Genomic DNA, 21,357 nt, shown 5'->3' with positions numbered 1-21,357 from the left:
TGCGCGTTCTCGCTTCCCTGTCCTCGCTCCCGGCTCGCGAGGAGCTGCTGCGCTGGCATCTGGCGCGCGCGATGCGCCCATGCATCCAACAAGCTTCGAGCTGTCACGTGATCAATGAAAGAACTTTAAAAATGTGCAAGAAGTCTTCATCTTGTAACTGGTGTACATTCTTACGAACACAATTGATGCGTACAGAGATGTTTTTAATAACCTAGCGTATATCAGCGAGTTGGAAAAGTTTTTTTTTTCTGAAACAAGCAAAAGTCCCAGCTTTAGTGGAAGCAGATGTTTGGATCTGGTTGCAGTTCTGTCTTGTCATTGCTCTCCTGGTACGCCGTCATCTGGGTAAGTTTTGTAAATGTATGTTTGAAACAAAGAAAGACAGTTATAAAGAAGGCTGAACGCGAAAATATAATTGAAAAAGAAAGCAACTTGAAATGTTGACGCATTATAATAACGATCTTGAAGGGTCATAATAATTAATCGCTCTTGGCAGTGTTTAGCACATTTTAAAATATTGCAACCAGAATGCAATTGTATTTAGAGTTTCATTTCTAAATTTCAAATGTTTAATTTACACGGGTTTGTTTATATGTCTGTGGGGTGACGCGTTTGTTTTTGAATGAATATTAAGCAAACTAATTCGCGTGCACAGATGCAAATGCGAGTCGCTGTTTTCGAAGCTCAGCGTGTCAGTGAATAACGTCGCTCGTTAACGAACTGAACCAGATCTTGTTCGTTAAAACTTTAATAAGCAGTTGTAGAACAAACACAGTAGGGCTACAGGGTTGTCATATGAGTGGGGAAATAAATGCTTAGAAGTTAGAAACACTCTTTCAGGAGACTTGTAGGCACTCAACTCGGCTTGGTGTTTCTAACGAATCAATTGACTAATGGTTCAATACTCAAAACTCATACTTACGATGTAGTTAGAGAATGTACAATTGAGCTAATAATTTTAGTGAACATATTTGAGGAATGAAGTAATATTTACATCTCTTAAAATAATGTCATTATGTGGTGTTGACAAATTATATTGATAAATGTATACGCATTTTAAACTGACCGATGACTTGGGAAAAGCAACTGTATTTAGGATTTCTGTGAATAACACATGAAAGAGGCATTTAAACTCTTTCAATTGTTTCAATATACATACATAGGCCTATATATATATATATATATATATATATATATATATATATATATATATATATATATATATATATATATTACTTTGAAGTGCCAGAAAAGATTTTTAAGTTCTAAAATTGGTCAGATGTGTTTCCTGCCATAAATTGGTTGTGTATCCTGTTTCATAAGTATGCTGGTCCTGGCCGTTTATGAAGCATAACTCTGGTCAAGTAATATCCTGTGTCTCCTTTTGTTTGATGACATCCAGGATGCTGTGGTAAGAAGTATATGTGATGCCTCTCAAAGACATATCAATAGGAAATTGGTTTTACGGACATGATTAGCATAACTGCAGATTTAGTTGTGTGTTTTAAAAGGTTAAATGTAGCATGTATTTTATTTTTAGGAGGAAAATACAACCTAAATGATGATTTTCAAGCAGTTATTGTGCATTTATTTGAACTGACTTTTGTTCATACGTTTATTTAGCAGAACCTACTACGGCTGTGAGAAAATCTAAACACTTTAAGAAGAACATGACTTCTACTGAATTTCATGGGGATATAACGGTCACACCATGAGAAGGGTCTATATAAAGGGAGATATACTTTGCTCCCTAATTCTGCTGGTGCTGCTATTTCTGCTGTTATATGCCCATCAAAGTATGACACCCGTATGGGGGACATTGCACATTCAACATGGATCCACCAGCTCAAGAACCCTCCTCAGTGGAGCACCAAAGGGACTGGAAACAACGTCGTTCCCTTCAAAATCTCCAGACAAACCTCCTTGTAAGCCTGAGGTTCACAGCAAGCCTAAAGCACAAAGACCATCAAAGGTCAAATCTCAGAAAGCAAAGTCTAAAATTCTCCAACCCTCAACGACAGCAAGTCTGCTACCAACACATGCTTCCTTTGACTTTCACGATTACCTTCGAAAAAAAGACCAACGGGACTTCAAGCTGCTAATCGATCAGCCTACAAAGTGCTCTGGACCAGAAGGAGCGCCCTACATGCTGATCGCCATAAAATCAGTAGCAACGGACTTCGACAAACGTCAAGTCGTTCGACGCACATGGGGACGAGAAGGTGTTTTCCCGAAAGATGTGAACGTGAGGAGAGTTTTTCTTCTCGGTGTACCCCAAAATCAAACAGTGCTTCCATTATGGGACAAACTTTTGGGATATGAGAGCCACACTTTTCATGACATCCTCCTGTGGGACTTTGAAGACACATTCTTTAACTTGACACTAAAAGAAATCCACTTCCTACAGTGGATCAATGTTAGCTGTCCCAAAGCAAAGTTTATTTTTAAGGGTGACGCAGATGTGTACGTGAACATCGACAATATCCTGGAGATGCTCGGGGGTCAAGAGATCGATAAGGATCTTTTTGTCGGCGACATCATTGTCCGCGCAAGACCAATTCGCAGGCGCAACAGTAAGTACTTCATCCCCGAGTTTATTTACGGCCAGGGGATCTACCCGTCCTATGCTGGCGGAGGTGGCTTTGTCATGTCGGGACATACCGCATTGAAGCTCCACCTCGCCTGCAAAGAGGTGGAACTCTTCCCCATTGATGATGTCTTTCTGGGCATGTGTCTGCTGAGGATCGACCTTCAGCCGACTCGACACGAAGGCTTCCGCACCTTTGGAATTGTGAGACCGTCCGCTGCCCCTCACCTCCAGGTCTTTGACCCCTGCTTCTACAGAGAGCTGATGGTGGTGCACAGCTTGACTGTCCCACAGATCTGGCTCATGTGGAACCTTCTGCATGACCCTAACCTTCAGTGTCACAGCAGTCAGGATTCTACGGGTTTGCCCTTTCAATGGAGTGACAAGATGACTGCTAAGAACAAGGCAAAGGAGAAGCTTAGGAACAACGACTATGGGTTAAAAGTGTTTGTGGAGCACTAACTCCTAGGAAATTACTGTACTGTGACACTAAAACATGAAACGGATAGGGAATGCGTGACCCTGGACTACAAAACCAGTCAAATAGACACATTTTCTGAAATTAAGATTTATACATAATCTGAAATCTGAATAAATAAGATTTCCAATTTCAATTTAATGATATGCTAAAGCCCGCCCACATGTTGACACATAGTTTGTAAAGTACGTGTCTTTTTTCCACTGCCGAAAATACTCAGCAATGGTGTTGACATGAATTTGCACATGGTTTGTCTTAAAGCATATTAAAAACACCACATAGACCTATAAACAACATTCAAACATTTATTTTCACCACAGGGGTCTTTAACTAAATTAAAATGAGGGAATGAATCAGTACATCATGGGCATGATTTACCTAAAATGATGAACTCAATTAAGTTGTGGGAATGAATTCTTAATTCGTGGCCTTGATATCTGTTTTTATATCTCCATTTATATGACTTCCTTTGATTGTTTTTTTGAACATGCTGCTCTTTTCCAATAAGAAAACATACAATGACCATCAAATATCTGTCCTGCTCCAAAGTACAACTCATAAAGCTATATTCCAAATGCTCTGAAGCCATTTGATAGCTTTGTGTGAGAAATTTAAGTCATTATTCACTGAAAATCACCTGTAGTGATCTGCATTGACATATCTGAACATTTCAAGGTTGCAACAAGATGACTAAATTGTTATTTTTGACTGTTGATTGCTCAAATATAAAATCTAAGAAAAAAGGTCCACAAAACCATCTGTATTCAGCTCAAACTATTCTCTATTTTTTTTTGGAAATTACTGTAGAGTTTGTCTATATTATAAAGATGTTGTACAGGAAGTGTAAGGGAATCGCAAAAAAATGGACACTAATGGTATGCTTTGAAAAGTAAGTTACTGAGTTATGTAATATAGAACAGAATATTAAAGGAGAAGTTAACTTTTAAGAAAACTTTTGCTGATAATTTACTCACCCCCATGTCATCCAAGATGTCCATGTCATTCTTGCTTCAGTCGAAAAGAAATGAAGGTTTTTGATGAAAATGTTCCAGGATTTTTCTCCATATAATCCACTTTACTGGTAACCAAACGGTTTAAGTTTTATAAGCTCAAAGGTCACCTTGATTTGTTCTGTGATGCGCGTTTGTGACTCCTGTTTGAAGTCGTTCTTCAAAATCAGGGTTTCTCAAACTGGGTCGTGGAGGGCCGCTGTCCTGCAGAGTTTAGCTCCAGCCCTGATCAAACACACCTGAGCTAGCTAATCAAGGTCTTCAGGATCACAAGAAAGTCACAGGTAAGTGTGTTTCATCAGGGTTTGAGCTAAACTCTGCAGGACAGCAGCCCTCCAGGACCGAGTTTGAGAAACCCTGATCAAAATGAACAAATCCTTTCCCAAGTCAACTCATTAATTTTGTTCATTGAATGAACTAAATGACACGGAAAAAGATTTGTTCATTTTGATAAACAAGTTCGAACAGGGGAGTCACAAACGCGCTTCACAGAACAGAGCAAGGCGAGCATTTGTGCTTATAAAACTTAAACTTTGTTTTTTTTTTTTTAATTGAGCGATCGTTTCACTTGATAAGACCCTTATTCATCGTCTGGAATCGTTTAAAGCCCTTTGAACAGTTTGTAGTTTGTACTGAAACTGTCTTTTTGACCTTGAACCATTTGGGTCCCATTGAAGTCCATTAAATGGAGAAAAAACCTTAATTTCTTTTCGACAGAAGAAAGAATGACATGGATATCTTGGATGACATGGGGGTGAGCAAATTATCAGCAAAAGTGTTTTTTATAAGTGAACTACTCCTTTAACTGTATACATATCATTTATTAGACAAATGACACCACTTTTTTTTCTTTGATTAGTGTGCTGCATTGTTTTAGATGACCTGCTGTCTTTTAGATTTACATTAAACTCAACTGAATGATTCTGAAAGTAGCCTGCTGTGAACATGAAAATTGAGTGAATATTTTTTTTAACAAAAAACAAAAGATGCCTCCGTTCTTTCCCCCCATATTTATTACATCCATTCTTTAAATATTTTTGTAGAACACACTGTAACAGTTTTAATGAACAAAATGCAAAACTAGCAGTTTAAAAAAATCATAATGCTTTCAGTAGATCCAATGGTCACAGCATTGTTGCCCCACTCGGAGCTTTTGACAAACCAGACCATTCCAATTTATACTCCATCAACGCAATGATTATTGCTTTGAAAACATAACAAAAAGAAACAAACAACAAAAATTGCCTGATAAATGTTGATATTCCGTGTACATGTTCCTTAATCCTACAGAAGTAAAAATATCTGTGATACAAAACACCACATAGCAATCAATTTAGATACACACTTTTTTTAATCGAGGATAAATCCCACTTCCAGAAATGGGTTAAATGTACTAAATCCACAAAAAATAATCACTTTTTGGAGGATGGGGAAGAACATACAATATAGAGGAATACAATACATAGCATTAATATGCGCATTACACTGTATGGAGTTTATCCATTTCTAATTACAATCCTCAGGATGATCATTCATTCATTCCGATGCAAAAATAGGATAAAGTCTGAAGAAGAAACGTTACAGCCAAAACCCATTAGATGAAAAGCATTCACTTGCTCCTGGCATTAAAAAAAAAAAAAACATCCACCTGAGTTCGGGCAGGCAATCAGCCCATCAGACCGCATTCCCACAATCCCTAAATGACAATAAAACAGCGGTTGTGTTGTTCCTTATGGACGACGGAGATTCCAATTGTGCATCTAAACAGTTTGCTTTTAAGATCTAACCATATTAAAATAGAACCCCACATCCGTTTCAAAAAGTACAAATCGTATTGAGACAGAAACACCACAACCACTTTGTGAACTTCAGATCATGAAGGGCAACCTCCATTTTCTGTAACGTTTTTGTACGCAGACTGCAATAATCAATTTAAATACACTGAACACAGTAAACTAGCGCTTCATGAAAAGAGTTCAATACCCAACGAGACGGGGTTTTTTTCTTCCTCTAATATTCAGGTACGTTTTCGGATGACTATGACTATTCATTTAGCTTTACATGCTCAGACATACACAAAGCAGTTCAAAACAATTTCATTTACAGAGAAAAAAAGTCAAGACAGGCTCGGTGGGAGATGAGGCACAATGTTAAAAGCATCTTCCTTGTAAAAGACCAAAAGTTAAGGGTAAAATATATTAAAAACACCACTAACGGTCTTCCAGCGGAGTTAATGTAACAAAGCTGAATGCCCGAATTAGCCTGAACCACACACTGCAGGAGCCTGAAGGGAGGTTGGAATGACACCAGAGGTGTGGAGCTTGTCAGCTATTGGTGGAAGCAAAGCAATGAACAGTAGTTAGAGGTGATCAGACCATCTACTGAAGTTAAAATGCTCTAGTCTTCTCCGAAAGTGGCATCTAGGACAACACTCGAGGGAAGCCGCTATATTGTCCCTCTCAAAATGTTAGCAGTCTGGGGACTTCCAAACATCAGCTGATCTGAAACGGTACCATTAGGGCAACAAAACAATGAAAATTCTGCACGCTATTTACAGATCTGTACAGACATGGACACACCGTGCTTGAGAAAGCATCACATCTACTTGCTATGGAAACAACATCAACAAATCTGAAGAGAGAAAGCAGCATTAATAAATCGATGGGAGTTGCTATGCTAAAAACAATTCAGAGACTTAATAGATCAAATCAAAAGGGAATGTTCTTACACTATGGGTATTAAAAATGTCAAAGACCTAACTGTTTCTTCTTTGGCTAATGATTTGGCAATCAGGTGACAGAACAGTTCTGCGGTTAAGACTTGTAAGATACTGAACAAGCGAAAAAGAACTTCACATCTTTCAACTCGGAAACAAAATAAAAATACGCAAGCGGAATTAACAGTGGGAAAAAGAAACAGCGATGGGTGGATGGCTTTTCTCTCCGGTCTGGGTTGCAGCTAGATTGCACATCGTCGTTCCCTCCCCCGGCGTTCTTTCACTCGGAGACTCGCAATTAAAACGTTCCTCGGTGGACAGGAGACAATTATCAAGTAAATTAGGTGTATTTTAGTGCAAATGTTCAAAACTAATGAGCTCATGAACAACAAGACAATAACGGAATCAACATAAGCGGGTGTAGGGTATTGAAATGGGAGGTAATCTGTGCTGCTGACTTGGTATGAAATGGGTTTCTGAATCGTTATGTGTGCCACAAGAACATTTTCACAGCACTGGATCCACACTGTGCAAGCTTGTGCTTGTAACCTTACGTAAATGCATACAAAACACTCTCGTTGAATTTACGCGGCAAAAGTTTGTCCTCATTCGACTTTGTTCTCATCCTCTGCGCGTAGGAAAGCAAATGAACTTGAACGCGCGTGTGTTTTTCGTTAAAGTGTTTAGCGTGCAGAGGAGAAATCGGTTCAATGTTCGCCCTTTGGTGCGTCTGGTGTGGAAATTTAGGAGGTTGGGCAAAAACAACAAAGAAATGCTTGTGTGGAAATGAATCACTGTGCATCCACAAGTACTATAACGATGCTGACGTTGATGCATGTCTGGGTTAAAGCTTTGGGGGCAGAGCCAGGTTTGCATGAGATTATTAGCAGGCTCCATGCTATTATTGAGGAGACCGAATTGAGGGGGGAAGAGTTTAACTCCAGAGAAACTCCCAGCATGTCTTGCTTTAGCTTGTGTGATGGCAGCAGTGAGTGAAGGCACACTCTACTGGTCAGTTCAGAGGCTCTGCAGGGCTGGACGGGCACCGTGGGCATGGCGGATTCCTCAGTGGGCACTGGGCTCGGCACGGGCCAGGCTACTTGGACGAGGCGCCCCGTAGAGAGTCACAGAAGCTATGTGGTTATTCTGCATGACCTGTAACAACAGCAATGATCCAATAAGTGCTTAGCTGTGTATGAGCTATGGTTATCTGCCAATATTATAGACTATGAAAAAGAATATGATTAACCAAACAGTTGATGGACCTTATTGACTTCCATAATATAAAAAATAAAAAGTCAATGGGTGTTGTTTCGGCATCATCCAAAATTTTAATATCAGTACATTTTTTATATAAGCAAATGATACTTTCACTGTACTGTAAACATGAAAAAAGAAATCTGCCATTTATTTGTAAAATTAATATCTTTATTTATTTTTAAAAGCCACATTTTATACAGGCTTACTAAGTAAAACAAACAGTACACATAGATGGCCCAGTCACATACCTCAAATATCATTCTCTGCAGTCCAAAACAAAATGTGGAGCCAAAAGGGTTGGTGTTATTTGCAGAGGATGACCTGCGGAGGAGTGCACAATTAATCCATTAATCAAAGGATTATAAACAAGTTTTCATATGCAGCGGTGGCTCTGTGCTGTAGCTTGCATTAAAGGAGTAGTTCACTTAAAAAAAAACTTTTGCTGATAATTTACTCACCCCCATGTCATCCAAGATGTCCATGTCATTCTTTCTTCAGTCGAAAAGAAATTAAGGTTTTTGATGAAAACATTCCAGGATTTTTCTCTATATAATGGACTTCAATGGGAACCAAACGGTTCAAGGTCAAAAAGACATTTTTAGTGCAAACTGTTCAAAGGGCTTTAAACGATTCCAGACTATGAATAAGGGTCTTATCAAGCGAAACGATCGCTCAATTAAAAAAAAAAAAAAAAGCTCAAATGGTCGCGGTTTGTGACTCTCCTATTCTAACTTGTTTTTTTTTTCAAAATGAACAAATCTTTTTCTGAGTCAACACGTTCATTTCCTTCGTTGAATGAACCAAATTACACGAAATAATATTTGTTCATTTTGATAAACGAGTTCGAACAGGAGAGTCACAAACACGAATCACAGAACAGAGCAAGGCGACCATTTGAGCTTATAAAACTTAAACTTTGTTGTTGTTTTTTTTTAAAAATGAGTGATTGTTTCGCTTGATAAGACCCTTATTCATCGTCTGGAATTGTTTAAAGCCCTTTGAACAGTTTGCAGTTTGCACTGAAACTGTCTTTTGGACCTTGAACCGTTTGGTTCCCATTAAAGTCCATTATATGGAGAAAAATCCTGGAATGTTTTCATCAAAAACCTTAATTTCTTTTTGACTGAAGAAAGAATGACATGGATATCTTGGATGACATGGGGGTGAGTAAATTATCAGCAAAAGTTTTTTTTAAAAGTGAACTACTCCTTTAAAGCATGTGAATGACCTCTGACTTTTTTTGTTTAACTTCAGGCAGTGCTGTTATGTTAAAATAAAACTATTCAAATAGTTTTGTCAATTAAAGTAATGGTGAAATATAAAAAGTTACTCTTTATTTCTATATATACACACTATAAGTACATTCTACTAACTATAAGTAACTTTGCAACTACATATCAACTAACTTTCATTAACTAGCTCAAGTATTAATAGGCTGTTTGGTTAAGGTTAATAAAATAAGCAGACATCTAGTTGCCAAGTTAATGTCTGTTGGAGGACCATCAAAATAAAGTTTCTGCAGATATTAAGCAGACGGTTTACTAATACTCTAATGACTGTAGTTGTGGAGTTACATCACCGGTATCGGCCATTAAAAGCAATTATTTTCACTATCGGCCAATTGTGGGGGCCAATTATATCCTGTCAATCAATAAGAGGCGGAACCAGACTGCATACTGTGTGTGAAGAAAATGTCTCCTGAGTTGAATTTAGGGCAATAATGTCTTTAAGTAGTGACGTTAAAGCAGGCTCTATTTGACCCTATGAATCAAGTCAGGGTTGCCAGGTCCGAGATTTTTGTTCCTACATCAAATATTATTTGTAGCTCGCCTCACATCCAACAAAGCTTTGTTACTTCTGCTAAGAAACAAAGTCTCAGCTTTCAAATTCTGTCGATTTGATTATGAAATTCAAACAATAAAAGGTGTTTTGATGCTCTTGAATGTGACATAACAGATCGCTGTAGTGCCTCAGTTCAAGCGGCCATTTTAATACAAGTTATAGCACATGAACATACATAAACATTAAAAGGTATGTTAAGATATAGTAAAACTTACTGAACTGCATCATGTAATCGCTCAGTGTTTCAGCCATGGAAGGCGTTAATAAAACAGTTTGTACTGTTAGTGTATATGTGGCTAAAATAAACATTTCTCACCTGTGTAGCACAACTGGTTTTTCCATGGGGTGTCCTAACAGCTCCTGAATCTGATCCCACTGAGTGCAAAGGTTGAAAACATCATAAGTACCCACTTAAAAATGTTTAATTATTTATCGCATACGATACTACATAACATCTAATGCATGTGTATATACTTTATTATATAAAGAATGTGTAGGCTAAACAAGGCCTATGAACTCACTTTGCTGTAAGTGGTCAGAATGCAGTCCTCACTCTGAGCGTCTGCCCCATCTGAAACAGAATATAAAGAATGAGACAAAAGATTACAGAGACACAACAGAGAATTATGATCTAGTCCAGAGAGTCTGATATAGACTAACCTTTTTTAATGACAAGAGGAATCTTGAAATCACACCGATGATATCTGAGATGGACACACACATAAAGTGTGTAAATAAAGTGGTATGCGATACTGAAACCACACATTTCTAAACACTTGAAGACCAATTTTCAATCAATACGTCCAAACCTACCAGACCTTTCCAATGCAATACAGCAAAGAAATAAGACTTACATGTTAAAATTGTAATGGCCAGGGAAGTTGGTATGAAGGACAAATTTTTTGACCAGGTGGGTTGAAGAGTCAAATAGTATATCCTGAAAGATATATAGAGACATAATGCTCAAAGCTCAATGACTTTCAGCAAATGGAACAAACAAAAGCTACACTAACAGATGTAATGAAGTAACAAATAGTCATTTAAAGCTAATACTCACCACTCCCAGAATATAATAATTAAAGAAGTAGTCATTACATTTGGACGGGACTTGCTTGTGAGGGGAGGGTGAATGGATCTTCATCTGAGACGTAAAAAAAGGAAAAGATATGTCAGGACAAACCGAGTGAATGGGAAGAGGGAATGGCGTGGTTTATTATTTATGAGCAAAGAATGTATCTTTGCTCATCTTGAGATTAATGTACTGTGTGTTGAGTATAAATTGGATCAGTCATCATTACCTTGTCCTCTGACTTGTAGAAGACCTTATGTGGGGAGCCAAGAGCACTCAAAACATCCTGACAAGAATCTCCAAAGTAGATGTTTCTCTCAACAGCCCGCACTTTCGTATCAGCCAACACTCCCGGGCCACATCCTGAGAAAGTGAGGTAACACATACAATGTGACAAAGCAGCGTTCCAAACAACATATTTGTTTTCCAATTCAATTTCCATTAACACTGGATCACTGGATATCACTTATAAACTGGATTATGGCACCAAGATTTTACTTTGAACATCAAGTGGTGACCCAACACAGTAGCAAAATTGGTTCTGAAAAAAAAAAAAAACCCACACTGCCATTATTTTTTAATCCTATTCTCACCAAGACTGCACTCATTTATTTAATAATTTGAAATATTATTACATCCTGTGATGGCAAAGTTGAATTTTCAGCTGCCATTACTACAGTTACATCATGTTCCTTCATACATTTTGTTCCTTCATAATATGCTGATCTGGTCCTCAAGAAATATTTCTTATGAAGTTGAAAATTATTAAAAATATATTTTAAATGCCTTACTGTGAATTTTGATCAGTTTAACGCATATTTGAATGTATTAAAAAAGATCATTTTTTAAAATTTGTTATGCTACATTTTTTTAATCCTGAGCTTGTTTTAATATTATTTATTAACTGTAAAATAATTAAAAAAAACTATCCTACAGTTACAAAACTTGGTTTGTGTTATAGGCACAATGGTCTGAAAGAGTCTGAGAAGTTTTGGACCAGCGCCACCTAGTGGTAAGTGTTTTGCTATCCTTACAAATTCATGATTACATAGTTGCAGTTTATGGTTAGCATTTATTTTTTATTTTTTTTGCTGTCTGTGACCCCATAAGACCCATCAGACTTGGAAACCAAGTCTGACTGATCACAAGCCTCAAGTTTTGGGTAAGGACCCTTCAGCTGTGAACCACTGGACTATTATTAGTAGTTAAAGTCACAGTACTGATTACCAGGAAAATGACTAAAGAATGGATAATAGTAGCTATATAAACATATTTGTTAAGATCAATACATATATGTTTTTTCCAGCTCTGCTTTATGCTAAAGTGATTAAATAAACCTATGTTGTCTGTTTTATGTTAGTGATGACTAATAATTTTGTTTATTTATCTAAAGCACACATTACTAATGCTGGTTTTCTAAGCACAGCATAACTTAGGAAATAACATGTCTTGACATGCCTTTAAACACAGGAAAGTGTTTTTTTTTTTTTTTGTTAATGGCATATTATGATAGCCTGGCTGCGCCCTCCTACGCACTTCCGCTCAATTTCATTTTACTTCTGTACTATGTGGAAATGAAATGAACTAGAGTCTGGTTGAACCAGGCTAATATTATGAATTAAAACACAGAAATTTGAATGGAATCAAGAATGATCAAAATATGGTATTCTACAAGATATATTGTTTTCTAGTGGCTACAAAGTACAGGATGAGGGCAATGATATGAGCTGGTGATGAAAAGTTTCCTTTGAGACATCTAAAAAAAAAAATCTCAGCATTCTGGGAGTTTGTGAGAAAATGAAACTTCTATAAAAAGCTTATAATGAATGAATTTAGTCAAGTGCATATTTAATAGAAACAATGCATAATGATTTCTGACATTAGTGAATGAGTTTGGGTTGCTTGTAATACCTGCGGTGAGGAGACGAAGTTTGAGACCCATGGGTCCCGCCCCATCCCTCAGCACCTCCACACTCTCTGCATACACATTACCAAGGAAACAGGCCAGAGGCATCACCGGAGCCCTGCGAAGAAAAATATCATTTACAATAATCGCTGCTTGTGGAAATGCAATCCATGAGGTTTACCAAACGCTTAAATTGAACAAATCAAAACTAGATACCCAAGGTAACAGACTAAATGCAGATTAATGCTCCCCTTGGGCCACATCAACATTACAAATGGACATAATAAGATGATGACTTTGAAGGTCTGTTAATAAACACATCCATGCTCAATAGTGTTAGTGGTGGTATTTTTATACATTTTTATCCTCACACAAAGGCCTCAATTATCCAAACAAATGCACAAATCTTACTTGGTTTCTTGAAGGTTGTTTCCGGAGTAAATGTACATCCGTTTGACAGTGGCCCCATGGGGAATCTGCAGGGAGGCCAAGCCATGGGCAAAGTTAGGCTGTCAAAGCAAAACAGCTAGTAGTAGAATGCAGTGTCTCTGCAGGTGTCTCCCCAGGTAAAAAGATGCTCACATCATCATCACAGGATAAATCCATACATCAGGCTGGGTTTTTTTTATTTTTTATCATGAACTGAAACTAAAACTATTAAAACATTTTGTTCATTGAAATAAAGACCAATATAAATATACACTCAACTAAAAGATTATTAGGAACATTTGTTCAATTTCTCATTAATGCAATTATCTAAATCAACCAATCACATGGCAGTTGGTTCAATGCATTTAGGGGTGTGGTCCTGGTCAAGACAATCTCCTGAACTCCAAACTGAATGTCAGAATGGGAAAGAAAAGGTGATTTAAGGAATTTTGAGCGTGGCATTGTTGTTGGTGCCAGATGGGCCGGTCTGAGTATTTCACAATCTGCCCAGTTACTGGAATTTTCATGCACAACCATTTCTAGGGTTTACAAAGAATGGTGTGAAAAGGGAAAAAGAAAAACATCCAGTATGTGGTAGTCCTGTGGGCGAAAATGCCTTGTTGATGATGGAGGTCAGAGGAGAATGGGCCGACTGATTCAAGCTGATAGAAGAGCAAATTTGACTGAAATAACCACTCGTTATAACCGAGGTACTGTGTGCAGCAAAGCATCTGAGAAGCCACAACCCGCACATCCTTGAGGCGGATGGGCTACAACAGCAGAAGACCCCACCGGGTACCACTCATCTCCACTACAAATAGGAAAAAGATGCTACAATTTGCAAGAGCTCACCAAAATTGGACAGTTGAAGACTGGAAAAATGTTGCCTGGTCTGATAAGTCTCGATTTCTGTTTCTGTGAATTTGGCGTAAACAGAATGAAAACATGGATCCATCATGCCTTGTTAGCACTGTGCAGGCTGGTGGTGGTGGTGTAATGGTGTGGGGGATGTTTTCTTGGCACACTTTAGGCCCCTTAGTGCCAATTGGGTATCGTTTAAATGCCACGGCCTACCTGAGCATTGTTTCTGACCATGTCCATCTCTTTATGGCCACCATATACCCATCCTCTGGATGGCTACTTCCAGCAGGATAATGCACCATATCACAAAGCTCAAATCATTTCAAATTGGTTTCTTGAACATGTCAAAGAGTTCACTGTACTAAAATGGCCCACACAGTCACCAGATCTCAACCCAATAGAGCATTTTTGGGATGTGGTGGAACGGGAGCTTCGTGCCCAAGATGTGCATCCCACAAATCTCCATCAACTGCAAGATGCTATCCTATCAATATGGGCCAACATTTCTAAAGAATGTTTTCAGCACCTTGTTGAATCAATGCCACATAGAATTAAGGCAGTTCTGAAGGCGAAAGGGGGTCAAATGCACTATTAGTATGCTGTTCCTAATAATCCTTTAGGTGAGTGTATAAATACATTACATTAAAAACTTTTTTATTTTGGCTTTATTTTAATGCAGAAAAATATTTTCATAGTTCTAGTCTCAATTCATGATAAAATAACCCCCGCCCGATGTATGAATTTATTCCAAATACGTTACTGTGAAGAAGATTTGAGCATCTAAGAACTAAAACTGAACTAAAACTAAATAAATAAAAATTAAACCACTTAAAATGTTACTAACATTTTAAACTAATTAAAAACTAATAAAAATGTCAAAAGTAAAATGTAGAAAATAAAATGTAGACTTAAAACATAAAATTATCTAATTAAAAATATAAATACATTATGCAAATAAACTATAATGGCATATAAATAATACTGACATTGGTATAATTGGGTTACATGCAATAAGTGTTACTGTATTTATCTTTTTTAAAGTACTTTATTAATAATAAAGTAATATTGCATTCATTAGGGGCCAAGCACTGAAAGTGCGTAGGTACCTCTTGAAATCGTTGGCGTTCTTATTATTCTTCCACTTCGTTTACCGTACATAAGTCTATGGCAGCCCATAAAACCGCTTGCGGGAAATTTATGAAATTTAGCTTACTGTTAGAGTGAGCTAAAAATCATAACTTCTGTCTGACAGTCTGAACAAATTCAGAGTCTCTAACTTAATCCCTCTAGCGCCACCAACTGTCCAAAATTTCACTTATGTTTATACTAATAACTTCTGAACCATAATGGCTCGAAACAAAATACGTTTCGATTGCATCATATGACGTTATTTTCCATCATTAAAATCCTTCGGCCATTTGGAATATTTTTTTTAAACCTACATTTTCGAACCCATCCTAGACAGTTGCTCCGATTTTCACGAAATTTTAACCAGATCATCTTCGGACCATGCCGACAAAAAGTTATGGAATTCAAGTTGATTCGTCAAACAGTTCTTGAATACCGTGCAAACTAATTTTAAACAGACAGAAGGCTATTCAGACCAACACTTGGTACGTGTAATAACAAGCATGACTTGAGGCTACATGCTGCGTTTCGGCACACCGCCACCTACTGGTCTGGAGATACAAAAAATTACTATTTTTGGTTAGAACTTCCGAACGGTTTGTCCAAAAATCATAAAAGTGGTCTTGTTAGATTCAGGGCATCATGCAGAGTCGATCCAATTTTTCCATATTGGCCATTTTGAATTTTGTACTAAAATGCTGTATTTTATGAACGCATGAATGTATAAAACTTGGTATCGGTTATTGGCACGATGCTCTGAAAAAGTCTGAGGAGTTTTAAACCAGCGCCACCTAGTGGTGAAACAATAACATTTACATGCTCATAACTTTGGATTTGGTTGACTTATTTTCATGGGAATCATCTCCTTAAATTCTTGAATCCTCGCCACTGAGCAAATACTAAACAGAAGGGAGAATAAACACTGAAAAAAATGGAAAATATCATCCTTATTCAGATATATACCAATACCATGCTCCTTAGGATATGTACAATGGTAATACCATAGGATTCTTTGAAGCTCCATCTAAATACCATGATGAATATGGTATCCTTCAGAACCATGGTTTCCATCTAATGGTAATACAACAGAAGCTTTTTTTAAGAGCATGAACAACACAGGGAGGGAACATAGTCTCACCTCATATTTAGGAGCTTCACTCCAAGAGTCCAGCTGAAAGGAGAAGGAAAGCCCTCGGAAGTTCAGGTGGAAGAGCTGCTCGGCAGCATTGTAGACTGGAAAGAGAGAACATGAATCCCCCAGCAATCATAAACACATAAAAACACAGCAATGAGGGGTCTGGACAAATAACTGAAGCTGACAATAAATCTCACCTCCTGGATGAGTAGCGCCAAAGGACTGATCAATCTGCTCAATAGTAGGTGCTATTGCCTGAGAGTTAAAATGTACTCCACTGTAATGAACAGAGAAAATGGTCATTTTACATTTCTCTGGCTGACACAGTTGTTAGCGGTAGATGTTAGTATATCAGCATCTACAACATCTAGAAAAAGAGTAAAAGACAAAATGTAATCCTCAACTTCTGTGGCAAAACATAAGATCACTTACCAGTATTTCAGTTTCACTTTGCTCAAATCGTACACTTCAATGACCTGAAAAACGATGGAGATGTATTTGCAACATAATGTAACGGGTGTAAGAAATAAACCATGCGTGTGCACACACAGATGTTGTCTCTCACTTTCAGTCTCTGATTGCAGGCGTCAAACAGCAGTTTAATTCCATCCTGAGTCAAGTTGAGAATGAGGTCATGGCTGAGTGGCATCTGTTTGAGGAAGAGAAATAGGTCAGATAAGGATACAAAAAATCTGTATTTAACTTCAGTACACATAGACATTTATAGAAAATAATAGTAATAGCACATCCTACTTACTTGTTCGCTGTAGAGCACCTGGACATTTTTTATGATTCTGCAGTGTTTCTGTAATATGGAAATGGCCTGGGCCAATGGCATCCCTGGAAAAAATCAAGACAATCAAACAGATTGTCAGGTTTCGGTTCACATGATGCTAAAAGAAGAGTCAACAGCTCTAGTAGCTCCAGAACTAAAACTATAATAATATCATATGGTATTTAAGAAATAGAATATGTAAGAAAATAAATTGTTACTGTTTATAATAATTTATGACACAGCTTTTAGAAATAGTGGAAATTTTTAATGGTCGTAAAAAAACAACACAGCTCCTAGTACATCCAAATATTACTTAAATTGAACATTAAGAGTCCATTCACACTAAAAACGATAAATATAACCATGAAGTAGCTACAAGCTCGAACAAAAATATATCCTCTCACTCTAAAAGAATAGTGGATTCTACACCAAAACCATGACAATAATGATACAAAGGAACAATTTTGTTAGAATAACTTTTGAGAGCGATTTTTCCCCAGCTGATAAACAATAAAATTGATAGCCAATCAAAATAATAAAACGGAAGTTGGGAACTTTTCTTGCTTATTGAAAAAAAAAAAAAGGAAGTACGGGACTTGATTGGACCATTGGGGATCCGGAAGTAAAAACTCCATTCATCATTCCACTCTGAACAGTGGAATTTGTGGTGAAGAACTACCTTACCCACCATTATGGTGTACAGGAAATTCCACCATTCAGCAAGTTGAATTAGAGGGATAGTTCACTTTGAAATATTTTTATCTGTTTTAGCTTACCTCAAGGGCATCCAAGATGCAAGTGTCTTTGTTTCCACAGTATTTTCAATTTTGATATTTTTAGGTCAAAAAGTTCTTGTCTGTCAGTCATATAATGCAGGTTTATGGGGTTCAACTCAAAGAACATGCATAGGCCACATTGATGGCCTAAGACAGGAAATGAGCGGTTTGTTTGAGAAAACGAGCAGTATTTATATCGTTTTTACCTCTTGTAATCACATTACAGGCCAAGTACTCTGAAGGCTTCTATCTGCGCAAGTGCGCCAGCACGCGCCGGAAGTGATCTCTCGCGCATGTTCGTCACTCATTGTTTACACAGAGATTTCAGAAGTGTTATCCTTCACCATGAAGATCTAAACATATTTAGATATACAGGAAATTGCAATGGAAGACGATTTCGATATATCAACAAACAACGTTGATTTTTTTTCACAACCATGCAAGAGATCACTTCCGACGCTTGCGCAGAACAAAGCACCCATGCCTTCAGATCACTTCGATGTGGCTGTGGTTACAAGAGGTAAAAACGATATGAATACTGTTCGTTTTCTCACACAAACCACTTATTTCGTGTCTTAGGCCATCAATGTGTACTTACATTTACGAGTCATTAAATCATGTTTAATTTGGACTTCTCTGTGCATGCTCTTTGAGGTGAACCCAGGGTGGACCCCATAAATCTCCATTAAATGACTGACAGACAAGAACGGTTTGACCTAAAAATATCAAAATTGAAAATACTGGGGAAACAAAGACACCTACATCTTGGATGCCCTTGAGGTAAGCAAAACCATATCAAATTAATTTCAAAGTGAACTATCCCTTTAATAGGGGGAAAACACACACTTCCTAACACTCTATTGCTGTGATCTCATGTGAGTGACAGGCCCAGTAAAAACGTCATCAGAGAAGATGCATGAGGGAGGGGTTTTTATTTTGGAATGATGAGATAAGATCATTATCAATATCATTAGCCAGCAGCACCAGCGAAAAATCTAAAAGGACAAATAATTCACTCAGTGTAACAGAGACCTTTTTCAGGCCAAGAGAACCTCGGATGTGTGAACGTGTCAAAAAGCATGTGGTGCAAATATGAAATCCAGATGGCAACTGACTACACAGTCATATAAAACAGCTTATTTTAAAATAGTAAACATTCTGTCAATAACAAATACATTTTTGTGCAACATGCAATGTTACTTCAGATTTTGAACATATTCCACACACTCACCTAATGCGAATTCCCATTGTTCATTTCCCAAAGATCGCTCAGGAACGACCTCCAGATCCAGCATTGGCGGGGAGAAATTGGGGATATCAACGAGGATCTCTGACTGTGCCAGATCTGAATCTTCCTTCTCAACAAATCTTGAATAATCCACCGTTAAATCAACAAGTCCAAATTTAACGAAGTAGTAAGTTTAAAAAGCTCCCACACACTTTAAACACAGTTTGAGTGACACGACACCCTGACGTCAGATATGTCAAAACACAAGTGATGCAATCGAGCTATCAACGCGTTCCACTGTCACCATACTTATAAATAACACTGTAAAACGAATAACAGATACACACATATAAAAAGGTCAATATGACTTAAGCTTAAATAAATTAGACAAGTAAACTGTATGTCAGTCACAACAAGCTGATGTCAGGTAACTTAGGAACAATTGGTTACAGGTTGCTACTCTTTTATCAACTTTCTTAAGCATGAATTAATTCAAGGCGTTAATTATCTTATATTTCACATAAACGGAATTAAAGTAACGTTATTTATAAAACTGCTGTCAGTTGTAAAAAAAAAAAAAAAACACACTGTGATCTGACCTTTGACTTACTCCTGAATCACATTAAACTCGTACGCTGCTATTGATTACAGCGAACGAAAGCCGTTTCGTGTCCAAACAGTTACATTACATGCATTTAAGCTTTTTATGACCGGTCTATATGACTCGAGACACATACATCGGACTATCAGTGACTCGTTCGAGCTTCGCCTGACGTTGTTTTCTTTCTTTCCGATGATTCAACAGCAAGCAAACAGATCATCACTTATGACCACCATCTGTTCATAATAACACGGATTTCTCCGCGTTCGGCCGTTTCGGTTGTTGGAGGCGCCGCACTGTTACATGCAGCTTTATTTTCCGGTGTCTTTGACGTTTAAGATTGCCTTAAGATGATAAAGAAAGAGCTCCTCCGTGCCAAAAACAACTTCCATCCAAAACACCATGATCAGCTGATTATTCAACTTCCGGTGCGAACGACATAGCACTTCCTGGCGGTGATCTCCAAAATAAAAGTCAAATAGCACAGTTGACGAATCACTGGTTGAAGTGAAGAAAATAATGATGAGAAAATAATTATTTTAATTGTAAAATACAACTTATTGTCCACTACAAATATCTATAAATAAATAAATTAATTAATAAGTATATCAAATTATCTAGGCCTTTACCGTGTCTGTTCTGTAGTCTACTGTTGAAAGATAAGGAGTTGGTGTTATAGGCAGGGGCAAATGGTGGGCAGGGGCAAATGGACCACTTTTCTTTCTTCTTGTTAATCCCAGACAGCTAAATCCGTTAAACCGAGAATATTGATGTTAAAAAATCCACCAGATGGCGTCATTTATTGAGTGCTTGCATTAGTAGGCCTACAAGTGATGAGAGGTAAACGGTTCAATTAAGCATACCTTCTGTGTTTTATTATTTAATCTCAAAAGCATGACTCAAAAATGTTCAAATGATATGTTTACCTGGTGTCTGACTATTTTGCTCTGATTGAGTTTACATGTGTCTGTTTCTGTGAGCAGGCTACTCAGCTCGGGTTTACAAAAACCTTGTGTCCAAAAAAAAAAAAGAAAAAAAAAAAGAAACATATTGGGCAGGGCATTTGCATGAAAATAGAATATAATAATGAAATAGCCTATTGCATATAATAGAATAGAACACAACAGAATAATAGATCTGAAAATGTATACAATATAATCAATGTTGGATAAAAATCGTTATATAGCCTACGTTTAAGATCCAGATGCACCTCGTTGTGTTGGTCACATGCGATACAGTGTTCTTTCATGATAGTTTGTAAATGTAACAAACTATTGTTTGTTTATTATAAGGAACATGATTTTGTGTGTCTAAGCAAACCCCATTTAACCCCCTATTGTCCCATTGGGCCTTTTCCTGTAATTAGGTAGCTTTGTAAGTAGCTTTGGATAAAAAGGCAAACAACAACTCCAAACAGAATGAAAGAAACATACAACTCATATCCAATATTCACATTTGACATAAATTGATCGAAAAGACAGAACGAGACACTGTGAATGATTTGCAAAGCTCTGTGAATAATTTGATTTTCTCTGCACCAATAGTCCAGATCAAAA

The 21,357-nt window shown here is 37.4% G+C and overlaps 2 protein-coding genes across 4 annotated transcripts; one reads left to right on the top strand and one right to left on the bottom strand.

The window, feature by feature from the left end:
* Window positions 1–95: 95 nt before the first annotated feature.
* b3gnt9 (UDP-GlcNAc:betaGal beta-1,3-N-acetylglucosaminyltransferase 9) lies at window positions 96–6,526 on the top strand. Of its 2 annotated transcripts, none has more exons than XM_039692155.2 (2): window positions 96–345; window positions 1,627–6,526. In XM_039692155.2, the coding sequence occupies exon 2, from the start codon at window positions 1,712–1,714 to the stop codon at window positions 3,047–3,049; it is 1,338 nt and encodes a 445-aa protein (XP_039548089.2). In that variant the 5' UTR covers window positions 96–345; window positions 1,627–1,711; the 3' UTR covers window positions 3,050–6,526. The 2 variants fall into 2 exon arrangements, with proteins under 2 accessions (XP_039548089.2, XP_039548088.2); XM_039692154.2 differs by having other exon boundaries at window positions 1,624–6,526.
* phaf1 (phagosome assembly factor 1) lies at window positions 5,071–20,231 on the bottom strand. Of its 2 annotated transcripts, none has more exons than XM_039692593.2 (16): window positions 19,204–20,231; window positions 17,179–17,261; window positions 16,987–17,070; window positions 16,854–16,897; window positions 16,619–16,698; window positions 16,425–16,519; window positions 13,280–13,377; window positions 12,874–12,986; window positions 11,192–11,325; window positions 10,951–11,034; window positions 10,748–10,830; window positions 10,554–10,597; window positions 10,415–10,464; window positions 10,210–10,268; window positions 8,300–8,372; window positions 5,071–7,946 (listed from the first exon to the last, which is right to left on the bottom strand). In XM_039692593.2, the coding sequence occupies exons 1-16, from the start codon at window positions 19,265–19,267 to the stop codon at window positions 7,857–7,859; spliced, it is 1,278 nt and encodes a 425-aa protein (XP_039548527.1). In that variant the 5' UTR covers window positions 19,268–20,231; the 3' UTR covers window positions 5,071–7,856. The 2 variants fall into 2 exon arrangements, with proteins under 2 accessions (XP_039548527.1, XP_039548528.1); XM_039692594.2 differs by having other exon boundaries at window positions 13,280–13,344.
* Between the last annotated feature and the right edge of the window lie 1,126 nt (window positions 20,232–21,357).

The sequence above is a fragment of the Pimephales promelas genome, chromosome 10 (genome assembly GCF_988280905.1).
Source record: "Pimephales promelas chromosome 10, fPimPro1.hap1.1, whole genome shotgun sequence".
Taxonomy (NCBI): domain Eukaryota; kingdom Metazoa; phylum Chordata; class Actinopteri; order Cypriniformes; family Leuciscidae; genus Pimephales; species Pimephales promelas.
Note: the sequence above shows the minus strand (reverse complement) of the source record. Positions and strands in the feature narration are given on the sequence as shown.